Source organism: Elephas maximus, chromosome 6 (assembly GCF_024166365.1).
Source record: "Elephas maximus indicus isolate mEleMax1 chromosome 6, mEleMax1 primary haplotype, whole genome shotgun sequence".
In the NCBI taxonomy this organism is placed as follows: domain Eukaryota; kingdom Metazoa; phylum Chordata; class Mammalia; order Proboscidea; family Elephantidae; genus Elephas; species Elephas maximus.
The window spans coordinates 14,457,064-14,483,650 of record NC_064824.1 but is presented as its reverse complement, the minus strand read 5'-3'; the positions used below and the strand labels follow the sequence as shown (position 1 = coordinate 14,483,650).

Below are 26,587 nucleotides of genomic sequence, written 5' to 3'. Positions count from 1 at the left end.
CCAGGCACTTTCACATGTTCATCTTTCTGATCCCCCAGTAACCTGATGAGGTGTGTCTTATTATCATTGGAGGACAGCCACCCCATGGAGCTGTCAGGAGACCAGCCTGGGCTTGTCCCTGGGGGGTGCCGTGGGAAGGACAGGGTCCGGAGTGGGGCGAGCGGCCTGGCCTGACTGTGTCCTCCTCTTTCCCTTTTGCAGACTGAGGGCACCCGGCTGCAGAAGGACCTTCGTACCTACCTGGCCTCTGTCAAAGGTAAGAGGAAGACAGGGCTCTGGAGCAGACCTGACCTGGGGCCCTCCCCACCCCTGTAGGCCTGGGTGCGGTGACGGTCCCTGCCCAACTCAGAGCTGAAGGCTGCAGGGCTGGGAGGAAGTGGCAGGACTGGGAGGAAGTGGCAGGCCAGGTCTGTGCTGGATGGACAAGGGTTGCAACCCCCACCCCGGCCTCTGGGAGTAGGGTGGGTGGGAAGGGTGGCTCCCCTTTCCAGCCCCCCACAGCCCTGGCTACGATGTGGCCCCTCTGTCCACAGCCATGCACGAGGCCTCCAAGAAGCTGAACGAATGTCTACAGGAGGTGTACGAGCCTGACTGGCCTGGCAGGGACGAGGCGAGCAAGATCGCCGAAGTGCGTGTGGGTAGTGGGCTCTGCCTCGTCACAGAGCTCTTCCTGGGCTGTCCCACCCCCCACACCCACCACTCCCCACAATTCACTGCCCGTACCTGAGGGTCCTTCTCCTCTGAAGGCCTTGGCACTCAGCTGGGCTGTTGTGAGGATGCATTGGAGGGCATAGCGTGCTGTGATGCCCTTGTCTGTGTGTTGTGTCTCATGACTTGTAAAGCCCCTACCAGACCTGGGTTTATCTGATCCTCACAGTCACCCACAGAAACTCATGAAGGCAGGAGTTGTCACTGCATTTTACAGGGAGGAAACAAGCTCTGGGAAGCCACGGAGCTGTGAAGCGATAGGCTGGAGCTGACCCCCAGGTCTCAACTCCTCTGCTTCCAGGCCCCTGGGAAGTAAAGGCTCCTTAGGGGCCCAGCTCACTGCTCTTGGCTCTTTCAGAACAACGACCTGCTCTGGATGGATTTCCACCAGAAGTTGGTGGACCAGGCGCTGCTGACCATGGACACGTACCTGGGCCAGTTCCCTGACATCAAGGTGAGAGGCCTCTCTTTACAGCCACCCTGCTTTTGGCCTGCAGCTAGTGTTCAGCGCTGGAGAGGGAGAGAAGGGTTGAGGGGTGCAGCCTGGGGTGGGCCAGGGACTAAGGTAGCTGTGCCCTGAGACAGGCACCTCTGTTGGGCTGGTATTTCCCTCCTCCTAGAGGCCATTCCCTCTGAGGACAGCCCTCTTGGCCCTGACTCCCCAGACCTAGGCCTTCCTGCATGGGGAGCTTCAGGCCCTGTTTCTTTGAGCCTGAGGCCTGTGGGAGGAGACCCCATTGGTGTGAGTGCGTATGTATGCATGGTGTGTATGGTGTGTTTGTAGTGTGTGTGTATATATGTATGTGTGTATGGTGTGTGTGTATGGCATGTGTGTAGTATGTGTATATATGTATGTGTGTATGGTGTGTGTATGTGGTGTGTGTGTAGTGTATGTGTATATATGTCTGGTACGTTGTGTGTGTATGGTATATGTGTAGTATATGTGTATGTATGGTGTGTGTGTAGTGTGTGTGTATATGTGTGTGTATGGTATGTGTGTATGGCGCATGTGTAATATATGTGTATGGTGTGTGTGTAATGTGTGTGGTATATGGTGTGTGTGTAGTGTGTGTACAGTGTATGTGCAGTGTATATGTATATATGTGTATGGTGTGTGCGTGGTGTGTGTGTGTATAATTTTGTGTGTGTGTAGTGTATGTGTATATATGTGTGTGGTGTGTGTGTGTATGTATTGTGTGTGTGTGGTGTGTGTGTAGTGGATGTGTGTATATGTGTATGTTGTGTGTGTTGTGGGATGACTGTGATTGCCTGAGGTGTGTCAGGCATGCCTGTGTGTGTGCCCACAGCTACCCAGGCTTGTGCTCCACGTGCTGAAGAAGGGTGTGTCACCTCTTACCTGGGGTGCCTGTCTCTGGTATAGTAGTATGGGTTGTGTGTTCAGAGAGCCAGCTGCCCCTTCTCAGTTTGGGCCCTGGGTACTTGTAGGAATTGTCAGTGTACAAGGCCTCCACTAGGTGAGTGGGACCCCAGAGGCTGCGTCCCAGAGCAGAAGGGGTCTGGAGCCAGAGGGTGACCACTGTGCTGGGCCTGTGGTCAGGTCCCCTTGACAGGCCCCAGAGCCCAACCACGAAGATCCCCAACAGAGAGGCTGAGGTGCCTGAGGGGGATGGGGAAGAGAGGATGGGCACAAGGACGTCTTTCAGGTGCTGAGAGGAGAGGCTAGCTCCGCACAGCACTGGCTGTTGGTGCTGACAGATGGGGTGATGTCCCATGGAAATGGTTTGACTTCTTGGGGTGAGCTCCTGGCCACCGAAGGAATCAGGCATCAGGTGCTCATATGTGTGTCAGAAGGGAGTGTTGAGCCCCAGGGTCTGAAGGCTCTGGGCCCCTTGGACTTTCCTGTGCCCTCCTTGGCAGTTTCTCTGGGCCTAGTCGGGGCTCAGCATGGGTGTCAGGCCCTGTTCAGTCTCTTACCCTGTCTGTCCCCCCAGTCACGCATTGCCAAGAGGGGGCGGAAGCTAGTGGACTATGACAGTGCCCGGCACCATTACGAGTCCCTCCAAACCGCCAAAAAGAAGGATGAAGCCAAAATTGCCAAGGTAAGGTGGAGGGCCGGGCAGGGGGCGAGTAGAGTCCAGGGAACCAGGGTTGTCCACCTCCCCTTTCTTTTCCCCACTCACCTGCTCCATTTGCTCATCTGGTTCTCCTGCTCCCTGGGCCATGGGCCTGTAGGAGTCATCAGCCCTGTTGACAGAGATGGGCTTACTAGTCCAAGGTCGTAGAGCCTGGGAGAAAGTGCCAGTGTGAATACAGGGTTGGGGTGGTGCTGCAACCCAGGGTGGGAAGTGAGAGAGTCCACCTGTGGTATTGCCCTGCCTCTGGCCCCTCTCTCCCCTCTGAGGTCACTTTCTAGAATGAACAAGGCCTCACTTGGGTTTTGGTGGAATCGTGCCTGCTCCACCTGGTGTGTGGTGTTGCTGTGTGCCATCAAGTCGGTTTCGACTCATAGCAACCCTATAGGACAGAGCAGAACTGCCCCATAGGGTTTGTCGCGGGTAACCCCGTCTCAGCTGGAACACCGCACATCACCCTGGGGCAGGACCGTGCTTGCTGAGTCCCTCTGCCCTACTAATGAGTCTCACATTTTGCCTTTGCAGCTGGAATTCGCCGTGCCCCCCTGCCCCTTTGGGCTCTCCATTAATTCTTTCACCCTCCTAGGCCACCTCACAGGGAGGTGTCTTGCTTGTCTGTCACTGCATCAGGGCGTTTGGACTTCGCGTTTAATATCTGTGTCTCTGTTCTCTCTCCCCGTCTCCCTCCTGTCTCTCCACCCTCCTTTGCCTTGACCTCTCCCCTACCGGCTTTCAGCCTGTCTCGCTGCTTGAGAAAGCTGCCCCCCAGTGGTGCCAAGGCAAACTGCAGGCTCATCTCGTAGCTCAAACTAACCTGCTCCGAAATCAGGTGACTGGCTTCTAACCCTGCACGTGCTGGCGCCTTCCGGTCTGTTGTCCTGTCCTCTGCACTCGGGTGTGCCTGTCTACCCACCTGGCTACTCTGGCCTGGAGGGGGTTCAGCCCCTTCCCTGGGCTGGGTGGTTGGGCTGGGTTTCAACCTGGATCTGGGGGCTTGCCGCTGCTGAAGAGCAGCCTGGTAGCCTCTGCCTGAGGGCAGATGTGTAAGGCAGATAGAAGCTGAGGGGCTCTGGGTGACATGGGGAGGGGCCCAGGGTTCCTCCATGAGATCCTAGTCCTCCAGGAACACAGGCTGGCTTTGAGTCCCTGTTCTCTGTGAGAGCTCCTGAGAGCAGGGCGGGATTGCAGCATGTCTCCAGGGACCTCCACTATGCCTTTGCTGAGGGGATGTTAGGAAGGCCTTCAGTCTGGCTGGGATGCTGAGACCTGGAAGGCCTCTCTGGGAGTTCTTAGGGGGCAAGGACTCTGTGCCACTGTAGCCTGGGAGAGCTTCCTGGAGGAGGCACCCTGGCTATTCTGAGCTCTTCTCAGGCCCCTGCCCTAGAAGCAGGCCAGGTTCTGGGCAAGCACTGTGTGAGGTACTGCTGGGCACAGGGCCCCTGGGAGCAGTAGGACTGGTGTTTTTCTCTCCAGTGACACTGACTCAGGTTTCAGGCCAGCAGAGACACAGCCTAACAGACTTGAGCACCCTTCCTACCCAGGCGGGGAGGGGTGGCCAGCTGGGGAGGTCAGGTTTCTCTGGGCAGCTGCTCCCGTTTTCTGGGCTGCCTCTTGATTTAATCATCTTTACCCCGCACCTATTGCACTCAGAGAGCTCTGGGCTAGGTCCAGGCTCGCAGCCAAATTTCCTACCTCACCTGCTGGCTGATTTCTTCTAGGCTGAGGCTGTAGGCTGACTCTGGAGGCACTGAGCCATTGACAGCTTCACCCTGAGGTTGGGCTGACCCTGGGTCTCCAGGGTCTGGGGGAATTGGCTTGGCGGGGGTGTGGGGTCTTTGATAGACCCAAGTCCTCCTCTGCCTCAAGAGGTGAAGGAGGAATGAGGGGCTGGAGTGGGTGTCTCCTGGCTCTGGAGTTTGGATTTCTAGCTGGAAAGGAAATGGGGCTACTAGGCCCAAGCCAGGGTTTTTGTAGATTTTCTCCAGTGTAACAGGCTTGGCAGGAGGCAAGGTGACTGTTTATGGTAGGTGGGAGAGGACTGCTGTGTTAGGCCCCCTCGGATGAGTGTAGCCCCTCGCCCTCCCTTGGCAGAGCAGAGGAGAGGCTCAGGTGGACCATGCCACCTTGGACGTTGGGCTGTAGGTGTTTTGCCTTTCTGCCAAGCAGGCTTTGGAAGTTGGACCCAGGTTTTATTTGAGCATCTCCTCCTCGGGCCCCTGGCCCTGCCTCATGCCTGCCTGGAACCTAAAAAGCCGTAGGTGCCTGGGGTGCCCTGCAGGTCTGACCTGACTTGGAGGGGACAGTGCCTCCCCTTGAGGCTGTGCTCACAGGAGCTGGCCTCCCTCTGCCCTCTCCACAACCTCCTGGACCCTGCGGCCAGTGGGCTGGCTTCGGGTGTACCCGCCCTGCCCCTCAGCCTGCAGCACAGCCACAGGGGTGCCAAAGCCTCCCCCGCAGTGAACAGCTCTCCCCTCACTCCCTGCCACCCCAAGTGCTTCTGGAAATAGCTGGAACGTGAGGAATAAAAGGCAGGTCCTGACTTCCAGGAACTCTGAAGTGGGGCTGCCCCCTCTTTGCAGCCTGGCTGGGACGTGTGGCCAGGTGGCACGTGGAGGTGCTTGATCCATTGTCACCTCCGTTCTCAGGGTCATTCATCTGGGGAGATGAGACAGCATCTGTGAGGCGGTGGCTGCATGCAGCAGAGACCTCTCCTCACAGGAGGTGGTCTCAGCTCTGCCAGGAGTGAGTGGTCCAGGCAGGTGCCTGGAGGAGGTGGTGTTTGCCAGACACTGAGCAATGGAGGGCGGGGCAACGTGCAGTGTGGAGAGACTCCTGTGGCTTGGCCAGTTGGAGTCACTCATTTTGTTGGTTCAACAAGCCTCTGTTAGCAGCCCACTCCCCTTGCCAGGCTCTGGGGTCCCCCAGAGGAGTAGGGCAGGGATGGCTTGGCCAGGGCGTGGGGACGGGCAGGAAAAGTCAACATTCCCAGCCCAGACTGGGGGCGGGACAGTGTTCTTCAAGGGCCCCCAGGTCTGATCCCTCCCGAGAGGCTGAGGCATGCATGTTTAGATAGACGAATTTCTCCCTGTTCTGTCTTTACATTCTTATTAGGTTTTGCAGTTAGGCAAGGCCCTCATGCTCATTCTAGCAAATCCCAACCACCTGGAGGTGACTTCAGTCAAGCACTGGTGCCCTTACTGGCAGTCCCACCCCCACAGTCAGCACAGCCCAGGCTTGGGTCCCTGGGGCATGGCCCGAGGGAGCTGGCCCAGGGGCCTGCAGCTGGACTGAACAGTGGGTGGGCTGGGGGAGTGATGTGCTTGTGGCAAATGGGTGTTGGGGCCAGCTGGCTGCCTTTGCCGAAGGTGGCCCTGCCACATCCCAAGAACATGAGGCCAAGGCTGTTGGCAGGAAGTTTTCTCCCCTTGGGCCCGGCACGGCATGTTCCTGGGCTGTGACTCAGACCCTGAGGCCAAGTCACCTCCCTGAGTCACTGTTCCCAGCATCACCCTCCAGAGGTGAGCTGTCAGAGCCCCTTCCCCAGCTCAGGTCTGTGCTCGGCCCACAAAGCTCACACTCTATGCTCATAGCTCTGCAGTGGTGGCCTTGGCCCCATGGCCTGGTTGGGTGTGAACAGGAGGGGAGGATGCAACCTACGCCTGGGGAGGCCTGTCTTATGCCGGGGGAGGTGTCGGGAGTGGTCATAGCCCTGGCCCAGCCTTCTGCTCCTACCTCTCCACTGCCTTTCCTGGATGGACCCGAGGTACTGCCTCTGGCCTCGGTCTAGAAGGGACAGGGTCACAAAGAGGGGCCCTGGGAAGGGGTAGGACTGGGCGGGGGTGAGCGCACGCTGCGGCTGAGGCTGTGCAGGAGCAGCTAAGAAGGGGGAGGAACACTCGAGATGGGACAGAGGAACACGGGCCCAGAGAGCAAGGTGACAGGGCTGACTGCCTGAGAGAGGGCTAAGTGTAAGTGGGAAGTCACCTCATGGCTGGGTCTGGGGGTCTGCCTGGGCACCCTCCTCGTGCCCCAGCCTCCTGGGCCTTTGGCCAGCACCCTTCTGCACACACCCTTCTCCCACATCACCTCCCTCCCAGCCCACTTGGGCCTCCCCATCCCAGAGCAGGCCCCAGGGGATTGGCTGCAGAGCTCCTGAGGGACTGTGGCCGAGGTCAGCCTGGGTGTCCACGTTCATTTCAGCCTCTGTCTGCCCCAGAAAGCTGAGCAGAAGTGGGGGTGTAGGCCTTGGGGGAGGGCTGGGCTGGGCTGGCTGGGACAGAGGTCTGGCAAGGGGAATGACCTGCCCTGCCCCCCAGGCTGAGGAGGAGCTTGTCAAAGCCCAGAAGGTGTTTGAGGAGATGAATGTGGACTTGCAGGAGGAGCTGCCATCCTTGTGGAACAGGTGAGGGCCGGGAGGGGAGCTCCAGGAGCTTGTCAGGGCTGGGTGAGAGGCAGGCCCAGAGTGCCTGCCTGCTCATTTGTGCTCCTGTGCGGTCCTGTAACCCTCAGCATCTGGATGCTTCAGGTGTGTCTGTGTGTAAGAGCAGGTGTGTGAGTGGGTGGCCATGTGTCTGAGCTGACAGCGTGGCTTTCCGAGTGGGTGTATGAGTGGGTAGTCACGTGTGGGTGAGGGTGCCCCTGAGTTGGCTATGTGGCTTTCCTGGTGGGTGTGTGAGCAGGCAGCCGAGTGTGTCTGAGGGTGCTCCTCTGAGCCGACCATGTGGCTCTCCTGGCAGGTGTGTGAGTGGGTGGCCTCGTGTGGGTGAGGGTGCTCCTGAGTTGGCCGTGTGGCTCTCAGGGGTGGGTGTGTGAGTGGGTGAAGGTGCCCCTCTGAGCTGGCCGTGTGACTCGGGTGGGTGTGTGAGTGGGTGAGGGTGCCTCTCTGAGCTGGCTGCATGGCTTTTAGGGGCGGGTATGTGAGAGGGTGAGGGTGCCTCTCTGAGCTGGCCGTGTGGCTCTCAGGGGCGGCCTGGCTGGCCTGTGTGATCACGTGTCCTCCCTTCTGTCCCCTGCAGTCGTGTGGGTTTCTATGTCAACACATTTCAGAGCATTGCGGGCCTGGAGGAAAACTTCCACAAGGAGATGAGTAAGGTAGGGCCTGGCAATGACCCCTGTGGGCTTCTTGACCATGTCCAGTCTGGCCAAGGGTCTAGGGTCAGAAGGCATGGAAGCATAGGTGGGCACCACCTGCCCTTGAGAACTGCCTCTTCTACCTGAAATTCAGTATATGCTAGTGACCATGTGCCCTTCTGGGCCGGGGGAGAAGAGACTCACCCTGCCCTGGAAGAATCCATGCTCCACAGAGTGCCCTGCCCAGTGGGAGCTGGCTGTATCCAGCCCTTCCCCCTGCCCTGCCTAGTCCTCTACTCTCTCTGGACTGATGGTGGGAAGGTGGAAGCCAGCCCCTTTCTGACTGTAACTGAGTTCTCAGGAGATCGCGGACCAGGGAACTCAGCGCCAGAAAACCGTGGCAGTTTCCTAATTTGTTAAATTAGTAGGATTTTCTCAATTTTCGGTTGTTCTCCCATATTTCTTCTGATGTTGACACAGGCCTTACTGTATCTGCCAGAGCCTGCTGTAGGAAAGGGCTGTGATTAGCTTAAATTCGTACACTGTGTTACTTTCATTTTAACTGGATTGCCATTTAGATGGAAACCTTGGTGGTGTAGTGGTTAGGGGGCTTGCTAACTAAAAGGTTGACAGTTTGAACCCACCAGGCTGTCTTTGGAAGCTCTCTGGGGCAGTTCTACTCTGTCCTATAAGGTTGCAATGAGTTGGAATCGACTCAATGGCAACGAATTTTTTTTTTTTTTAAGTTTGGTCAGTTAAATGAGGAAGTCAGGTTGGAGACACCCAGTGTTGGCAGCTCCATCCTCTGGGCAGTGGCTGGGTCTGTCTGTCTGTTAGGTGAGAGGAATGAAGTGGTGATGATTAGGTTTCAGACCAAGGGGCAGTAGGAGGAAAAGCCAGTTTGGGGTCTCTCCTGACTCACCACCTTTAGTGTGGTTTCCTGCCTTTTAGGCCTTCTCCTTCTTTCCTGCTTTTCTCCCTTCCCTTCCAAGATTCAAGACAACTTATGAAGTGTTTAAGAAACAAACAGAAAGAGGTTTTATGGGAAGGAAATATTTATGTAAAGTTAGTCCACAGGAGCATATGCCACAAGACACAGTGCTTATAAACAGGAGGCAATTTCAGCTTGAGCTTCATACTGGCCAAAGCAAAGAGGGAAATATCAGTAACGAGAATCATTACATGCATGTGGTAAACCTTCCTCTCTTGGCTGTGCTTTGGCTGAAATTGCTGGCAGTTGTGATGTGGCCTGACAGCATCTTTGTAAAACACAATTAGGATCAACAGTTACCCTTTGAAAACATTTTTTCTTTTTTAATTTAAAAACAGTACAGGCTTTAGGTGGCATTTTAGGAAATCGGTACAAGTAGAAAAAAGAGAAAAGATGGTCACCAGTATTTATAGCTGTCAATAATGGCCCACTTTGCTGTGTTTCTCCCTGTGAGTTTGTGGATTTGGGGGTGCTGCTCCCAGCTCCGCCTGATGGGAATGAGGAGCTTGTTCCTGGTGGGGGCAAGGGCCCAGGGAGGATCTGGTGGGGAGGGAGGAGGGGTGCTCCTGGGGATGTGAGGCAGTCGTGGCCCTGCCTGCCCCCACCCCCTGCTGTTGCTCCCTGCAGCTCAACCAGAACCTCAATGATGTGCTGGTCAGCCTGGAGAAGCAGCACGGGAGCAACACCTTCACAGTCAAGGCCCAGCCCAGGTCAGTGGACATGAGGGTGCGTGTGGTCTGGGGGTCTCGCTGACTGGGTGGGAGGCTGGGCAGGCCTCGTTCCCGAGTAGGCCGGCCCTGGGGGCCTGGGACCTTCCTGGCCGGCCTGCCTGTGCTCAGGGAAGCAGTGAGGGCAGCCGCTGTCCTTCTCACACCCCTGGTTCTCAGCTGGGCTCCATCGTGGGAGGATCTCTCCCTGGCGTCTCTGCAGGTCGCCTGGGCCTCTGGGCCCAGTCCTCACTGGTGGAGCAGGAGCAGCAAAGGTGGGATAGAGATTCCTGCTCAGCTTTGCAGGTGGGAGGTGCTCATAAGTGTGGAACCTTCTGGAAAGTAAGCTGTCATTTCAAAATGGAGGCAGTGCCACCCTTTCCCTCTCATGACTCCTGGGAGATCCCGGGTCCCTTGATGGTGGCATTCCACACACCTGTGAAGGCTCCCTTGTTCTGTGCTGTAGCCCTGGCCCAGCCTCAGTGCAGATCCATATTTCCTGAGGGGAAACCATGAGTGGGGAAGGGGGATGCCTTGCTCTTCTCTGGATGTGGGTCATGGGGACATTGGCAGAGTCTGGGATTTCCCATTCTCTCTGGCTGTGTGTGTGTGCATGCCTGTGTGTGTGCCCATGTCTGTGCAAATGTGTGTGTGCCCATGTCTGTGCAGATGTGTGTGTGTGCCCATGTCTGTGTAAATGTGTGTGTGCCCGTCTGTGCAAATGTCTGTGTGCCTGTGTCTGTGCAAATGTGTGCCCGTGTCTGTGCAAATGTGTGTGTGTGTGCGCCCATATCTGTGCAGATATGTGTGTGTGTGCCCATGCCTATCTCTGCAGGTGTGTGTGTGTGCATGCCTGTGTGTGTGTGCCCATCCGTGTGTGTGTGTGCCCATGTCTGTGCAGATATGTGTGTGTGTGCCCATGCCTATCTGTGCAGGTGTGTGTGTGTGCATGCCTCTGTGTGTGTGCCCATCTATGTGTGTGTGTGCCCATGTCTGCGCAGATGCGCGTGTGTTGCACCAAAGTTTGGAGACCACTGATGGACTTGGCTTTCCTCACCTGTAAACCAGATGACCCTATCTGCTTCTTAGGGCGTTCAGGGCTATTGCCTAGGACTAAGAAGGCATTCAGTGACTGTTACTGGCCCTTCTCCTCTCCTAAAAATATGTGTGACTGAGAGAGGGCCCCCATGGTGCCCCCTGCTCAGCAGAGTTCCCGAGGTCAGTGCTGGTGGGGGTCCCGTGCCACCCCCTGCCCTCCTGGGTGGTGGTGGGCATGTGCAGACTGGGTGAGGAGAGTGATGAGTGGCAGCTGTTCTGGCAGTGCAGATCCTTGGGCTGGTTCTTGGGTCTGGGCTCCCCTGGGACAGCATCAGGGGTCTGGGAGACGGAGTGGAAGTGGAGGCTCCCGAGCCCAGGGCAGGGGTCGGGTGCTGGACGCACAGCTAGCCTGTGCCTGGCTGTCTCCTCTCCCGGGTCCCCTACTGGTGACTAACCTTCGCCCCTTCCTGGCACACGCCCACCGAAGTGCCTATGGGCTGGAGCCGTAGGTCCCCCAACCCCCGAGCTCAGGCCTGACTTGGGAAGCTACCTCGTCTTTCTGTTGCTCTGTCAGCACTGCCTGAGGGCACCCATGGCTGGGCAGTGTCTGCCTGCTCCCTAACGGGCTGAGGGCAGGGCCAGGCCTCTTCACAGCCTCGTGGCTGGGGAGGCCTTTGCCCCTTTGCCCTCCTCTGAGCAGAGGAGCTGCTGGTTGGGAAAGGGGACAGGCCAGCCTGCATCTGACATTTCCCCATAATGAAGGCCTCCACACCCCGTCCATCCCACAGAAAGAAAACTAAACTGTTCTCCAGGCTGCGCAGGAAGAAGAACAGGTACCAGCAATGAGTGCTGCATTGTGGTGGCCCGGCTGGCCCCTGTGCATGTGCCTGGTGTCCTGCTCTGAGGGCACGACTAACCACACCCGCCTTGTGTGGAGGCTGCGCTGGGCAGGGCCAGCAGGAGGGCGGCCAGCAGGACTGCGGCGCCAGGGCTGCGCTGGGTGTGGAGTGTGTGCCGGGGGGAGGACGAGAGGGGGCTGCTGGGTGGGAGCGAGGTGGCAGGAGGGCCAGTCTGAGGGACCTCTGTGCCCATGGTGTGTCCAGCAGGCTGGGACCAGGAGTGGCATTTTCAGGTATATAGCACAGTGAGGAAGGAGGCCTGGGAAGGGCCCAGGGAAAGGGACGCTGCGGCAGCGTTGTTTCTGAATAATTGTGTGTACGTGTGTTATCTTTAATCGTAAACATATATTTGTATATATACATTCCCATGAAACACACATTTATAGAAGACCAACAGGAGCACAGAGATGTTCCTCCCATGCCTGTCCATCCATCTAGTCCCCACCCTCCCCAGCAGGTAACCTTATGACCATTCTCTTTTGTGTCCTCCGTACCTGCGCTGTCCCGTGTGGTAGCTGGTGGCCGCGTGTGGCTATTGAGCACTTGAAATATGGTTAGTTTAATTTAAATGTAAGCAGCCACCTGTGGTTAGTGGCTGCTTTACTGGAAAGCGCTGCTCTAGAGCTTCTTTGTGCAGGTACACGGAGCTTGTCCTTCTCTGCTTCTGTGGCACGGAAGTGCCCATCTGACCCTCGTTTTGGCACTGAGCAGTGTGGGCTTTGGGGGCTTCCCCTCTTGACTCCTACCTGCTGCCACTCCACTCTAGAAGGCACCAGGCTGTGCCGGCTTGTGGGAGGCCCCATCTTTTCAGCCGGGAAGGGGATGGAGAGGTGCAGGGAGTTGAGGAACATGCTGAAGGCTGTGGGAGCAAAGGTGTGGAGAGCAGTTGTGGGGGTGGACGGGGGACTCTACGTGTGAATGGGGAGGTGCATTGTGTTGGGGCGTGGGGCCTGTCCTGAGCAGGGGATGCTGTGTGAGGTGTGTGGTAGAATAGAACTCACCGCCCTTTAGGAGCTCTGGCTTCTAGTGCAGCCCAGTGGGACCCCGTGGGGAGGCTGGGCTGGAACACCCTTTGGTGGCAGTTCCCAGGGACCTTCCTCTCTCCTCCAGGGCTTTCAGGCCTCCACTTTGGTATTCTGTCATGTGCTGTCACTGTCTCCAAGGCAGGACCCACACTGTGGACGTGTGGAGTCTCACACCATGTCCCCTCATTCTCCACCCCACACACACAGCTTCACATGTGGATATCTGGGTATACTGTCAACACACACGTGTACATACAACTCCACATGAGGATACATAGGGTACACATGCACACACAACTTCACACAGGGCACACTGTCAACAATGCATACATGTACACACATGTACACACAGCCTCACACATGGTACATGAGGCACACACTTGTGCACATGTGTACACAATTTCATACCTGGACACACACTCAGTAGATGTGTACACACATACATACTCATGCATGTTTACACACATGTGCACCCAGAGGGGCAGACACACAGTCATATACCTGTGCACACACATTTCTTATATGGACTCCCAGAGGCACACAGTCATGTACATCTATATATACCTGGCTCTGTACATGTGTATATATATATATGTATACGTATGCGTATGTGTACGTGAGTCCATGTGCACACACAGCTTCACGCACATACCCATGTATCTGCGCCCCACCTCTTATGCCGTGGCCTCCTTCCATCGGGCCACTCTCTTTTGCCTTCACAGCGATGGCACCCCTGCCAAAGGGAACAAGAGCCCTTCACCTCCACCAGATGGCTCCCCTGCCGCCACTCCAGAGATGAGAGTCAATCATGAGCCAGAGCCAGCTGGCATGGCTGCGCCTGGGGCCACCCTCCCCAAGTCCCCGTCTCAGGTAGGTGGTATCTCAGCAGCCTGTCCCCCCCCTTCTTCCCTGTACCCCTGCCTTGCCATAGTTCCCCCTCCCTCCATTCAGGCCTGGGCCTGAGCAGATTTAGAGCCAGAGGCTTTGCCCAGCAGGGGCTGGAGCAGAGGCTGGGCTGAACCTCCATTTCCCTTGGGCTTGGTCACCTCTCCCTGTGTCCCTACACCCCCCATCATGGCACTGTCCCCTCTCTCCTTGGCCTCTGGCTGCTTAACTCTTTCTCCATCTTCCTTTCCTTCCTAGCAGAGGCACTGAGCTCTCCGGCCCCGGGAGTGTCTGAGTCTCCTAGGTGGCTGCCTTTCCTGGTCCCTCACCTCTCTCTTGCAGGAGCTGAGGGAGCGGCCCCAACCCCCTGGCCATGAGGACCTCTTTTAAAGGACAGAAAGGGCTCAGGCAGGGAGTACAAAGTGGCTGGGTGGGCAGGCCCTGGGCTTCTGAGCCCAAGCTCCCCTGGGAGATAAGGAGAGACCCACAGGGCTGACCTAGATACGGAGGAAGAGGGAGGGTCTGCAGGAAGAGTGGACGGGGTGCAGGGAGAGGCTGAGCCCTGGGCCGTGCCTCAGCTACCCTTCCTTGCTCAGCACCTCATTCAGCACGTGGGAGCCAAGACTCCTTACACTGGCAGCCTGGGCTGCCTCCTGCCCCACCTTATTTGTTCTGCCTCCTCTTCTTGTCTCTCCTCTTCTCTCCCCTCTTCTCCCTCCTTCCCTCCCAGGCCCCCTGCCTCATCTCCCTCAGATGGTACTGTGCTCCACATTTGTTGCTGCTTCCTCAGCTGCCCGGGTAGGGCCGTGGCCCTGGTGTGACTAACCATGGCTTTATCTGTCTGTCTGTCTCCCCATCCCCTCGCTCTACTGTGCCTCCCTGTGCGGCCCCTCACCTGCTGCCAACCACAGCTCCGGAAAGGCCCACCAGTCCCTCCACCTCCCAAACATACCCCGTCCAAGGAGGTCAAGCAGGAGCAGATCCTCAGCCTGTTTGACGACACGTTTGTCCCCGAGATCAGCGTGACCACCCCCTCCCAGGTCAGCCGCGGCTGCTGCGGCCCAGCTCCTCCTCTTGCTTGCTCAGGACGTGCACAGCCTTGCCCTCATCCCACGCCTGTGCCTGTCTCAAGGGCCAGGAACCTGGCAGAGATGGGCCCTGAGCCTGCCTTGTTGTCATCCACCCTCCCTTCATGCCTGTCTCTCATCTCATCCCATCCATCCATCTGCCTGCCCACCCGCCCGTCCGTCCATGCATCCCTCCATCCCTCCCTTCAGCCATCCATTTCTGAGCATGTTCTATGGCAGACACAGTGGTGAAAGTTGCCCGCCCCACCCTCTCAGAGGAGATATTCAGACCAATGATGGCCTCACAGCATGACAGAGGCTGTGGCAGAGGGGAGCATGGCGGACAATTGAGGGAGTGCGGAGGAGCTGGGGATGGTTAGGGAAGCCTCCTGGAGCAGGTAGATAAGAGCAGAGAGAGAGCTTTAGACAGAAGAGCCTGTATGTTGGCCTAGGGGATGAGAGACTGGGGTTCAGAAAGTTGCGGTAGTTCGGGTGGCTGAGCGTGTCACTGGGTGGTAGTGAGAGGTGTTGGGAGGACCGCAGTTGGGAAGACCTCCATGTTTGGCTGATGGTGCTGGGCCTCAGCTTCCAGAGCTGGTGACAGAAGCTTGGGTGGTGGCAGTGACTGGGCTGCAAAGCAGAGTTGCTGATTGTAAATGCCCTGAGAAGGCATTTAATGCCGGTTTCACAGACTGACAGAAAGAGGGCCCGAGCAAGGGAGAGTCCTTTGTGGTAGAATCCCGCCTACTGGCACTGGGATGGGCTGATGCATCGGCAGTGTCAGCTTGAGAGAGGGCCTAGCTTGGCCAGCCTCCTGCAGCAGGCTGACTCCTAGTCTGGGTCTGCAGACATCAGGTCCTCCTTCCAGGGGTGGAGCTTGGACTTGGGGCCTGAGCATCAGGGGTAGTGATGGCCCTGCCTGGAGCTGGCTATTGGAGTCTGGGCACTGTACCCCCACACTCCTCTGCATGAACCTGAAGGCCTGGGGGAGGCCCAGGCTCAGGGTGTCAGTGTGGAGGGAAGAGGTGTTCTGGCTGGAGCACAGTGATCTCTGCTAAGATGGGCCTCTGGGAAAGTGGGCTTCATGCCAACTTTAAATATGGGACTGCTAGGTGGTGGGTGGTAGGTGATCCCTCACTCAGGGGCCTCCTTCTGTAAGGTGGCAGAGGCAGTATTGGAATGGGGTTGAATTGCCTCCAAGGTTGCTTTCTGCTCTCCCGCTCCACTCCAGCCAGCCCACCTCTGCCCTAGGGCGCCAGTGGGTGCGCAGGTGAAGGAGAGGGTCATGTGAGTGTGAGCAAATGCTTAACCTACTTGGTTGTGTTTGGTTTAACTGTCCCTTGGAAGGGTTCACTGTCCCCATTTAATGGGGAAGAACCTGGGGCCAGACCTGCACCTCCCCGTGTGGCAGCCCAAGTTTGTGGCAGGGTTGGGTGGGGCCATGTGTGCTGGGCCCTGCGTGCTCACCGCATGTCTCCCTGGCTGCTTCCTCCCACCATCTCAGGGGCCTGGGTCTCTGCCTTATTGCGGGGTGGTGTGCATGGGGTCAGAGCTCACCCTCCATTGTGGCACTGCTCATGGGGCATTGCCTGGGGTGGCAAGTAGCCTGTGTCCCTGCTTGGAGTGGGGGGTCCTGCTCTTTGGACTGATGACCTGTCCCTTGGCAGCATAACAGGGAGCGGCAGTCTGGGCCTGGCACTTCTGGAAAGAACTTGGTTGGGACAGAGTCAGTGGCAGGGGCAGCGTGGTGGGTGGCCTGGGGAGAGAAGCTGGCTGCCCCTGTGCCATGATGCCCAGCGGCTGCCATGGGGGCTCACCGGACAGGGTCCTAAAGGAAAGCCAGTTGCTGGGAACCAGACTAGGGCAGGTCCTTGAGGTTCAGGCTCTCCTGGCTCAGGGAATTGGGTCCTTTGGCCTGGGCTCCTGGGGCTTGGCCCAGTGTGGGGCCTTTTCTTGTCCCCCTGAGCTTTGAGTCAGCAGGTACCTGTCTTCTCAGCTTTGAAGGCCCCTCTGGGAGCCTGTTCCTCCTGCCCCAGGTCTTAGGCCCTTCAAGAGGAGGCTGTGGATGAGCAGGGCTGGGTGCCTGGCAGAAGCGAAAGGAGAGGGAGGTGGGCTGGCCTGCAGCCTGTGAGGCTGGGCTGACAGCCTCTTCAGCACCTAGTTCTTTAAATTTGTGCCCCTTTTGGCACTGAGGAAGGTGGGTGGAAGAACCCCAGGTCAAGCCTGATCTCTCTGTTGGACCTGGGCAGAGTCCCTTCTGTCCCCAAAGGGGAAAGGCCTACATGGCGAGGTAGAGGCCCAAGATTAAGCAGCCCCCCTCCTTGGAAGGTGTTTGTGCTGCTGCCCCTGGACAGGCCTGCGCCAAGGGGCATCTGAGAGAGACCCTTTCTCTGAGGATGTTTGGGCTCCTCCCACGGTGGGTTTCTCCCAGCGTGGCCAAGGCCACTGTGCCGCAACCTCCTGGGCTGCTCCCTAGCCACCGGGTGGGAATATGGGAGGGAAGCAGTGGGTGAGGGTAGGGTGGAGGTGGTGATCTGCAGTTTGAAGACAGGTGGTAGGTGGTTCTGAAGGCCCCTGGCATTCGGGACCTACATTTTGAAGACCAGCCTCCTTTGCTGGTATAGCCCTTGCTGTCTTCTGCCGCTGGCTCAGGGTGGGCCTTGCCCAAGGGTGCCCTCTCTGCATGGGATGATGGACAAAAGCCAGCTAGAGGCCCTGTCCTGGGGCCCTCTCTGCCAGCCCACTGCTGTGGCCTGGGGCTGCTACCTGGGGGTGGGGGCAGGGGAGCAGAGTGAAGGCACAGGCACTGGTGGCCTCCACCACCCTGCAGAGGGGCCTTGGCATCGAGTCTGGTGAGATGACTGTCCTAGAGAATAGGAGGATGCTGAAGCGGTGTCCATGAGGCTCCAGGTGGCATTGCTATGAGGCTGGGAGCCTGTGCAGGCTGAGTGGCCTTCTACAGTGCTCCTGTGTGTATATTTGTGTGTGTCTGTGTCCGTGTGTGTGTCCACGTGTGTGCGTGTGTACTCTGAGCCTTGGACATGTGTCTGTGCTCCTGCGGTCCAGTGTGCCTGGTCTCTGTCACTAACTGCCTTCCTCCTCTGCCGCTGCTGCCAAGTTTGAGGCCCCAGGGCCCTTCTCGGAGCAGGCCAGCCTGCTGGACCTGGACTTCGACCCCCTCCCACCTGTGGCCAGCCCTGTGAAAGCACCCACGCCCTCTGGTCAGGTTGGTCTGGGCCCACTGCCCCTGGGCCCTCCTGGCCTTCTGGGGCTCGAGCCTGCCTACTGACCATCCAGGCCCAGGCTGTGGGTCTCCAGGGTCATCAGGCACCCCCCCCGCCCACTGCCCTGTGTGCCTCCACACCACCCCTTGTTTGCCTGCTCCTGTCCTGGCCCTGGAGGAGGGACGTAGCAGAGACACGAAGCCAGCCTGGGAGGGCCTTCTGGAGGAGGGATTTGCTAACATGTCGCTGGCAGTTATTGTTGCTCTCTCCAGCACGTGGCACTCTCCTCTGGGGTCTTGCAGGCTCCTGGGAGGTGTCCAGGACTCAGCCTTTCGGAGGTCTCAGAGCCTAGGCTGACTGTGCCACCATGCCTGCTGGGATGGTGGACCCTGGGGTGGGTGGGGGATTACTGGAGACCGCTTGCCTGCCGCCCTTGTCTCTAACCTCTGTGCTAACTCTGTCCTTCTCCCCAACACTGCTGTGCTCAGCCAATCCCGTGGGATCTCTGGGAGGTAAGCCTGTGTTTGCTGTGTGCAGGGCCGCCTGCCCTCCTCCACCGGCCTGCTCCCTGGGACATACACGACACGCACACAGGTGCCTGTGCTCGCACACACAGGCAGCCTTCCCAGCCAGCTGCTTCACTGCCCTCCCCCTGTGGACAAGCCTGGTCCTCAGCCAGGGCCTGTGATAGGGTTCTGTGACCCAGGCCGCAGTGTCAGGCCTAAAAGTGTGTTCACCCAGAGGGATGAGGGTGGGCCAGGGCTTTCTGTCAGCTGGGAGCCCACAGGGAGGTGGCGTCACGTGCTGAGGAGAGGGGGTGGCGTAGGAGAAGCAGGAAAGGCAGGTGAGGCTTGATGCCCTTCAGGAGTAGGGCTGGCCTGGCAGGAGCAGAGCTGGCTGATGCAGGGCAGCACCGTCATCACCTGACAGCTCAGGAAGCAGAGGCGCAGGAAGAGGCCACATACTGCTGAGGTGTGGCCTGGCCACTTAGTCTGGGTTACACCTCTGCCGGGCCACTGCAGCCACGCCTTCCCTGAGCCCTGTGGGGGCTGCTGGGCTCTGGAAGCACAGGCTGTGTCACTCTTAGACCTTGGGGGCTATGGGGAGGCCGCCCTTTCCCTTCCAGAGAATCTCCCAGGCCCCTGGGGTAGGGAGCCTGCAGCCACACCTCTGGATCCTGAGAAAGGCTTGACTGTAGGGAACAAACATGAGCTCTGGTGAGCCTGGGAGGAGCCCGCCCTGGCCGCTGTTCCAGCTGTGGACGTGGAGGACTGGGACTGCGGGGCGTGAGCCAGAGCAGGGAGAGCCGCAAGTCAGCGGCTGGAAGTGCGAACGTTTGGCAGGGGGCACCACTATCACCATAGTGCTGTAGTGAGGAGGAGGCCCCATGAGAGATGGCACAGCTGTCTTGGTGGTGGGTCTCAGTGGGGGTTGGCTGTGTGCAGCACCTTCCTGTCCCCCTGTGATGACAGGAAAGAGGGGGCAGGGGGTGGGCATCCCTCTGAGGCCATACCTGCCTCAGACAGGCCCCTTGGCCCTGTAGGTACCCACACTTCCCTCTGCCAGCACTGGGTCTTTCATGATTATTTTTGTCTCACACCCCCGCCCAACACTTTCCCTGGCCTCCCCTGCCTCCTCCCGTTCTCTCCTCGTGGCCGTCGCTAGCCCACAGAGAGTCCTGCTGGCAGCCTGCCTTCCGGGGAGCCCAGCATGGCCGAGGGCACCTTTGCTGTGTCCTGGCCCAGCCAGACAGCCGAGCCTGCTCAAGTAAGTGCCCGCCCACCCCCTCTGGCATGTTCCTGGTCTCCGAGAGTGTATCCTGGACAAGAGCTCAGAGGATGGGCACAGGACGGACAAAGCCGCTCTGGGCCTGAGGGTGAGGACAGGGCTGTGAGCTGGAGGCTCCAGGAGGGCTCGCTTCTCAGGCTGGTGACCATGAGTTCTGGGCAAGTGACTGCTCAGTTCTCTGGGAGCTGGGTCGATTCAGCCTCTCCCACCCATCCACCCTGAGGAGTATTTAGAGCATCTGCGGGTTTATGCTGTGCGCCTTTCAGAATTTCCTTGTTTAATGCCTTGTGAGCTAGGCATTGCCCCTTTGACAGATGAGGAGGAGGCTAGGAAGGTTGAGTAACTTGCCTGAGGTTCCAGAGCTTGGAAGTGAGTGGCTGTGAATGTCACTGCAGGCCAGCCTGTCTCTGCTGCCTGGCGGTGTCCACACTACCTTGCTGGGGTCTCTGCTGAGGTGGCCCGCCCTGTGCCACACTTCCTTGGGCCTGGGGAAGGGCTCGGCTTATGGGCAGAGTTGTGTTAGGGCCAGACAGGCACATGCTGCCATCCCAGAGCCTGGGTCAGGGCCAGGCAGGGCAGAGTGGGCAGGAGGGGCTGGGGCTTGGCGGGTCGAGGGCTTTGAGGTCAGGGCCTACCGAGGGTGGCTGGGGGTGGCATTTTGGGACCTGCACCAGTCTCCTCCACAGCATACCAGTCGGCCTCTGTTCCTGTCAGCACCTTCTCTTCAGCTGCCTCCTGTACCCAGGCCTGACCCTCTCCCCCCGGGAGCTTCCGGGATTGGGTAGACCCCCGCTCCCAGCTGTGGCCAGTGCTCTTGTCCTGGCATTCCAGAGGCTGCCCTCTGGTGGCCTGGCTCCATGTCCTGGCAATGTCCTGGCAGTGTCTGACCTGTGCGGCATTTATGTTACAGCCAGGCGAGGCCTCGGAGGTGGCGGGTGGGACCGAACCTGTGGCTGGCGCCCAGGAGCCCGGGGAGACGGCGGCAAGTGAAGCAGCTTCCGTAAGACTCCAGGGACCAAGGCCCTGCCTTTCTTTCCTGCTATCTGTCTGTCTGCCCACAGCTCCCCCTGCGTGGTGTTTGTGCTCCTGGTCCCATGCTGACCCCATTCACAGCCCTGTCCTGGAACCTAGAGGCAGGCTGGTCTGGCATTAGGCACGGCCTCCTGCCCCCAGTGCCCGGCCCTCCCTTGCTGCCTCCTCACCCTCTAACCCTGCACTGTCTGCCCCCAGAGCTCCCTTCCAGCTGTCGTGGTGGAGACCTTCTCAGCAACTGTGAATGGTGCCGTGGAGGGGAGCAGTGGGGCTGGGCGCTTGGACTTGCCCCCAGGATTCATGTTCAAGGTCAGTGGAGGGCAGAGGGTCTGCTCTGTGATGCGTCCTTCTCCACGTCCCAGGAGGTGGGTCACCCCCCTATGCAGTGTGGACACTGAGCCCTGGCTGGTGGTGTGGTTGTCCCCTGCTACAGTCTCACCCCAACTCTGCAGGTGCAGGCCCAGCACGATTACACAGCCACTGACACGGACGAGCTTCAGCTCAAGGCTGGTGACGTGGTGCTGGTGATCCCGTTCCAGAATCCCGAGGAGCAGGTAACGGCTGGGGGGGGGCCCGGCAGGGGGCTCTGGGGTGCCCACAGAGGCGTCACCCTGGACTCCGCGGCTGCAGACCATGGCTAGTGGTGGCGGGGTGGGCCAGCAGGGGGCATCAGAGACCTGCCAGTGAAGGTTGGGCCAGTCGCAGGTGCTTCTCCCCTTTCTGTCTGTCTAGCTCCTTGTCCCTGCTTTTGTGCTTTTCTTCTCTCATCTTAACATTTCCTCCCGTAGCTCCTCCTTTCTTTCTCATCCTCCCATAGGCTGCCTCACCGGTGTAGCCACATTTTCTTCTTTGATCGCTCTCTCTCTCTGCCTCCGCTTTGCTCAGGTCTCGCGATTTCCTTTCCTTCTTGAGCTTCTCTCTGCTTTTCTTTTTGTCCCACTACCCTACCCCAGGTCCTGTCTGTCTTCCTCTGTGCTCTGTACCTGAATTTCTTTCTCCCTTTCTTGCCTCCCTGCCTCATGCCACCCTCTGCAAGGCCCACCTTCCTCCCAGGCCAGGGCACCTGTGCAGTCATTGCCTAAACGGGTCCCTCCTTTGGCTGGCCCTGTTCTCTGTCTACACAGCATCTTGCTGTTCCCTGTCTGTGGGGACGGGCCCCTGCTGGCCCCTGAGCACCCCAGTGGAGTTCCCAGATGCTTCCAGACCCTGCTTCTGCTAAAGTTTCTCCTCCTCAGTGAGTCTTTTCAAAGTGAGGGCTTCCGCTGAGCCTGGGCTAGCTCTGAGCTGGCCCCTTCCAGGTTTGGATGTGGTGCTCTTACTCACGTGGCTGCAGACCCTCAGCATAAGTCTTGCTGTTGGCAGGGCGAGTGTGTGGTGCCTGGGTTGTTTGTGGGGTGTGTTGGTGGTGGGGTGCTGGCCATGATGATATCAAGTAAACATCCAGTTCAGTTCCCTGAGCACCTGCTGAGCCTGCACGGGGTCCTGGTTGTACTCTTTCTGCTTTCAGAGAGTCCAGTCAGTCATCAGCATGTTAGTGTGAATTAGTTGCCAGAGTGAGGGTAGGAGAAGGGTCTTGCTGGGTTTGGGTTGTGGCCAGTCTGGGTGAGGGATGTTGGGCTGGGACTGGAGGGCATAAGGGGAGGGAGGCCTGAACCTATTGCTGAATTGGAAACCCTGGTTGCTTAGTGGTTAAGAGCTACTGCTGCTAACCAGAAGGTCGGCAGTTCAAATCCACCAGGTGCTCCTTGGAAACTCTGTGGGGCAGTTCTACTCTGTCCTATAGGGTCACTATGAGCTGGAATTGACTCGACAGCAATGGGTTTAACAGGTTTGTTGCTGAATTGCCCAGTTCTCCTAAATCCACTATCTGCACTGGTCTCCCCCGTGAGTGGGGTTTCAAGAAGCAGAATCCTGGCCCTTGGTGGGAGTAGTTCAGGGATGGGTGGGGGCTCAGATGGGATATAACTAGGGACTGTGACAAGGCAGGTAATGATGCCGAGTTTAATGACAAAGACCCAGATAGGTGCTAGGCCTGGCTGGGCTAAACCCTAGGAGGCACAGTCCAGCTTCAGGGGCAGCCATGGCCATAGGACAGGGGTTTATGGCTTCTGTGGTCCCAGGGGTCAGGACTTGGGCAGCAGACACTCTCTAGGGGTCAGTTTTGAAGCCAAAGTCAAGGCCAAGTCCATGCTGTTGGAGTGCCTGGTGTGGTGGCCTTGAGCCATCCCTGATGCTTTTAACTGGTCAAGGCTTGCTAGAACTTTCTGGTATTGTTTGTAGAAAGCCTGGAAGGACAGCTGGTCTTCTCCTCAAAGGCTTGTCCTCCGTGGGTGCCAGGTGGCAGGAAGCTCCTTGATGTGGTGTGGAGGGGGTTGTTTAGGCAATGTCAGACCCACATGGCAGTCAGCCCACAAGGACTTAACCAGGCAGGCACAAAGGGTTAAGTCCATCTGCCAAGGGCTGGTGGCTGGGGTGGGTGGGTGTGGGCCTAGGCACATATCAGCAGCTCTGCCTGGAAGAAAACCTTCGTCAGGTGGCTCCGCAGGCTCAGAAATGAACAGGCAGTGAGATCCCCAGTGAGGTGCACATGCTGTGGGGTTGGGAGCCTGTGTCATGACCTGGGCTGCTTGGCCCCTACAGGATGAAGGCTGGCTGATGGGTGTCAAGGAGAGTGACTGGAACCAGCACAAAGAGCTGGAGAAGTGCCGGGGCGTCTTCCCTGAGAACTTCACTGAGCGGGTCCCGTGAGGCAGCCCGTGTGCTCTGGGCATGCAGAGATGAACCTCTTCCCGAAAATGTGTGTTTCTTTTCTTTTTTTTTTTTTTCTCGTTTTTGTTTTTAAACTTTGAAAAGCAAAGGGGGACTCGCGAGGAGAGCCTGAAGCTGAGAAGTGCTCTCCCGAAGGTGAGGCTGTCTGCTGAGACCGGTGTGGCCGCCCGGCAGAGCTCACCAGCGTCCCTGAAGCTGCTGTGCCCTGTGACGGAGCTTCCTGTGCCGCTGCCCCGGGGTGCTGCCCTCATGTGCGCCCCGCGGCTGCTCGGCACGCAGGGCTGGGCCGGGGCGGCTCGCTGGGCTGGCCACCGAGCTCTCACGCTTGCCTGAAGCTTCAGCTGCACCCCTGAGCACAGGTCTCCTGTCCTGGCAGCTGCTGTGGGGGGCTGGTCTGCCCAGGGGCTATGGGGCCTAACACCATCCCACCTGGCCCTGCCCTGCAGACGTCCGTGTGCTGTTTGAAGTAAATCTTAGTGTTCAAAAGAAAATGAAACAACAACAAGAACAAAATGACAAAAAACAGAGCGCCTGCTTATCTTTATTTTCCCTCATCTTCTGTCAGCAGGGGCAGATGCAGCATGGTGGTTTGTGGTTTTTGTTCTGGAAGAGTTGGGGGAAAGGAGGCCCAGGTTGGGTGTGAGAGCCCACAGGAGGGGTGGATCAGCAGTGCGGTGGGGCCTCCCGAGACAGAGTTGACTGACAGAGGGGCAGGGCTTCCAGAAAGGGAGGCAGAACTGGCGGGCAAGAGGCTGGTTTCCCTGCAGGGCCCCCACAGCATTAGAACCTCTTTGAGTCCCTGTCAGTGCTGACCTGACCAAGGGCTTTATCCCTGTCCCCTGGCTTCTTCCTGGTGGCTGGGTGGGATGCAGGTGAGGGGAGTTGGTGTATGTATGGGTGGCAGATGAGTGACTTAAGATCCAACTGTGCCAAGACCCCTCTGGGTGCTGGCTAGGTGAGAACTCTGAGAGTCAGGTACCAGGACTCCCATTTCATAGATGAGAAAACTGAGGCCCAGGGAGGTCCAGTGACTTGCTGGTTAGTGAGGGTGGAACTAGGACTTGAACCTGAGCAGTGTGACTCCAAATGCATGGTGAGTTCCTGAGTCTGGCAGGTCCTGGGCACCAGTGCTGAGGGCCAGCTTGGCGGCCCAGGGCTCTTTCCTCTTTCTGCCACCCTTTCTAATGCCAAGGCCACCACTGTGGCAGCTCACCTCTCCTGCTCCCTGCAGCAGGCTCCTGCTGGTCCAAGTGGCCTGCCAGCAGCAGCCTGGATCAGACCTGGGGCTCGGGGGCTGGGAAGTCAGCCTGGAGTACAGATGGGAGAAGTTTCTCTCTACATGAATCTACACTACGGTAGAAGCAAGTGAGCGAATATATGTCAGAACCTCAGCTGTATTTTTGGGTAGAAGCCATGAGCTTTGCTTTAGGGGCAGGATCCTAGTGGCCCCTGTCTAATAGTGTAGGCTCTGCCAACTGTTGTCTTCAATTCCTGTGACGATAGAATTTACAACATTGGGTCCCGGGGAGCCCATTTATAGCTGCCTCTGCTTTGAAAGCTGTACCTTTTCTTTCGTTCACTCATTCATTCCTTCAGCTTAGATTGAGGGTAAGTCCCCTGCCCAAGACCACACAGTTAATTGCTGAGGACCATGGTTGGCTAGCTCAGCTGCTTCTGAGCCAGGGCTCGTGTGCCCTGGGGCTGGGGTGGCGGGGGGTGTGCAGCCCCTGTGCCAGCATGAGACGGCCGTACTTTTTTTCATAAGGAAATAGTTTAAACATCTTCATGTAAGACACATCATCAAGGAGAAAGCATTTGTGATAGGTTTTATCTCAGTGATGCCTGAGCTTTACTCCCTGACCTTCAAGGGGTCACTGGTGGGAAAAGTCCTGCTCTGGACCCCACAGTTTCCTTTGCCTTCTAAGAACCGAGGGGCCTGCAGGGAGCTCAGTATGGGCAGGTGGGAGGGACGGGGGTTGGGAACTGGGCACCAGGGTGGTAGGCCTGCCCGGTGTGGGTAAAGGCATCCTGGCCTTAGGCCTGAGCTGGGCTGTATATCTGGGAGCCGGGTGCACCAGGCTTGCGTCGGGCTGAGCGGAGCTCAGAGCGGGCAGCCTGAGAAGCCAGGTCAGTGAGTAGGACAAAGAACCAAGGCCAAGGCTGGCATGGCCTGAGGCAGGGTGTGAGAGGTGCTGGCTGGTCTATGCAGCAGCTGGAACGACAGAGCCTTGGAGGCTTGGTGGGCCCTGGCTCGATTTAGGCTGATGTGTGGCCATGGAGGCCTGGCCCTCGCAGAGCAGGGTTCCCGTGGGCAGACTGTCCCCAGGTAGCAGCAGTTGCTAATGGTAGGCCCGGGCCAAGGGCTCTGGGAGAACTGGACCACATGGTGCCTGGTGGCTCTCAGACCCCAAGCCCTAGGTGAGGGGCTGGAGCTGGGGCTCGGGCTCGTGAGAGGCCCTGCTTATCTTAGCAGGTCCCACCCCCAGCCACAGCGACTGGTTCAGAAATGAGGACCTAACCCAATTCTGACCAATGGGACAAAGGAGAGAATTGCTGGGGCTTCTGGGAAGAAAGATTCCCTGTTCCTCTGCAGTGTGCAGATGTAAACCTAGAACGGCTACGGACATCCCTCCAAAGACAAAGATGACGACACCCTAAAGGCAGGAGAGTAAAGGCATCGCCCTGGGACTGGGCTGCAGCCTGACACCCCCCACCTCGGACCCTGAGGGGTGCACAGAGGGGGCTTGCAGGGTGAATGAACCAATGTTGGGCCATCCTTCACAACAGTCCTGCACACAGCCTGGTGTTAGGAGCGGGTAAGGGGGCGGAGTATAGATTCTTAAATTCCCAGAAACGGGGTAGAGGGTCACCAGGCCAGAGGGACCGACAGAAGCAACACCAAACCAAAAAACCAAACCTGTTACTATCAAGTCAATTCTGGTTCATAGCAACCCTACAGGACAGAGAGAGTAGAACTTCCCCACAGGGTTCCCAAGGCTGTAATCTTTACAGAAGCAGACTGCCACATCTTTCTTCTCCAGAGCAGCTCCTGTGGGTTTGAACCGCCAACCTTTCCATTAGCAGCCAAGTGCTTAACCACTGTACTACCAGGGTTCCTTAGATGCAACACCAGGTGGTTACAAATCCAACTGCGAATGAGGCACCAAGGGGCCAAGGCAGTGGGCAGTCAAAACTGCTGTGTGGTCTGGGAGCTGGCCGAGAGAGGGGCCAGGGAGCCCCTGAGCTGAGCTGAGACTTCTGAGCTGGGTGGCTACTTGTGCAGAGTCCAGA

The 26,587-nt window shown here is 58.0% G+C and overlaps 1 protein-coding gene across 19 annotated transcripts in view; it reads left to right on the top strand.

The window, feature by feature from the left end:
- BIN1 (bridging integrator 1) overlaps nucleotides 1–23,821 on the top strand; it is a 69,762-nt gene extending 45,941 nt beyond the window's left edge. For 4 of the 19 annotated variants that reach the window (XM_049889075.1, XM_049889077.1, XM_049889079.1 and 1 more), the window contains exons 3-16: nucleotides 202–256; nucleotides 534–634; nucleotides 1,067–1,162; nucleotides 2,661–2,768; nucleotides 7,118–7,203; nucleotides 7,817–7,892; nucleotides 9,490–9,572; nucleotides 13,254–13,401; nucleotides 14,328–14,456; nucleotides 19,373–19,474; nucleotides 20,406–20,495; nucleotides 20,726–20,836; nucleotides 20,980–21,081; nucleotides 23,168–23,821. In XM_049889075.1, the coding sequence (XP_049745032.1) occupies nucleotides 202–256; nucleotides 534–634; nucleotides 1,067–1,162; nucleotides 2,661–2,768; nucleotides 7,118–7,203; nucleotides 7,817–7,892; nucleotides 9,490–9,572; nucleotides 13,254–13,401; nucleotides 14,328–14,456; nucleotides 19,373–19,474; nucleotides 20,406–20,495; nucleotides 20,726–20,836; nucleotides 20,980–21,081; nucleotides 23,168–23,275 (1,395 nt within the window). In that variant the 3' untranslated portion in view covers nucleotides 23,276–23,821. Of the gene's footprint in view, nucleotides 1–201; nucleotides 257–533; nucleotides 635–1,066; nucleotides 1,163–2,660; nucleotides 2,769–3,537; nucleotides 3,631–7,117; nucleotides 7,204–7,816; nucleotides 7,893–9,489; nucleotides 9,573–13,253; nucleotides 13,402–14,327; nucleotides 14,457–17,601; nucleotides 17,710–18,195; nucleotides 18,220–19,372; nucleotides 19,475–20,405; nucleotides 20,496–20,725; nucleotides 20,837–20,979; nucleotides 21,082–23,167 lie in introns of all 19 variants that reach the window. The other 15 variants (XM_049889076.1, XM_049889072.1, XM_049889084.1 and 12 more) reach the window with 13 other exon arrangements.
- The last annotated feature ends 2,766 nt before the right edge of the window (nucleotides 23,822–26,587 follow it).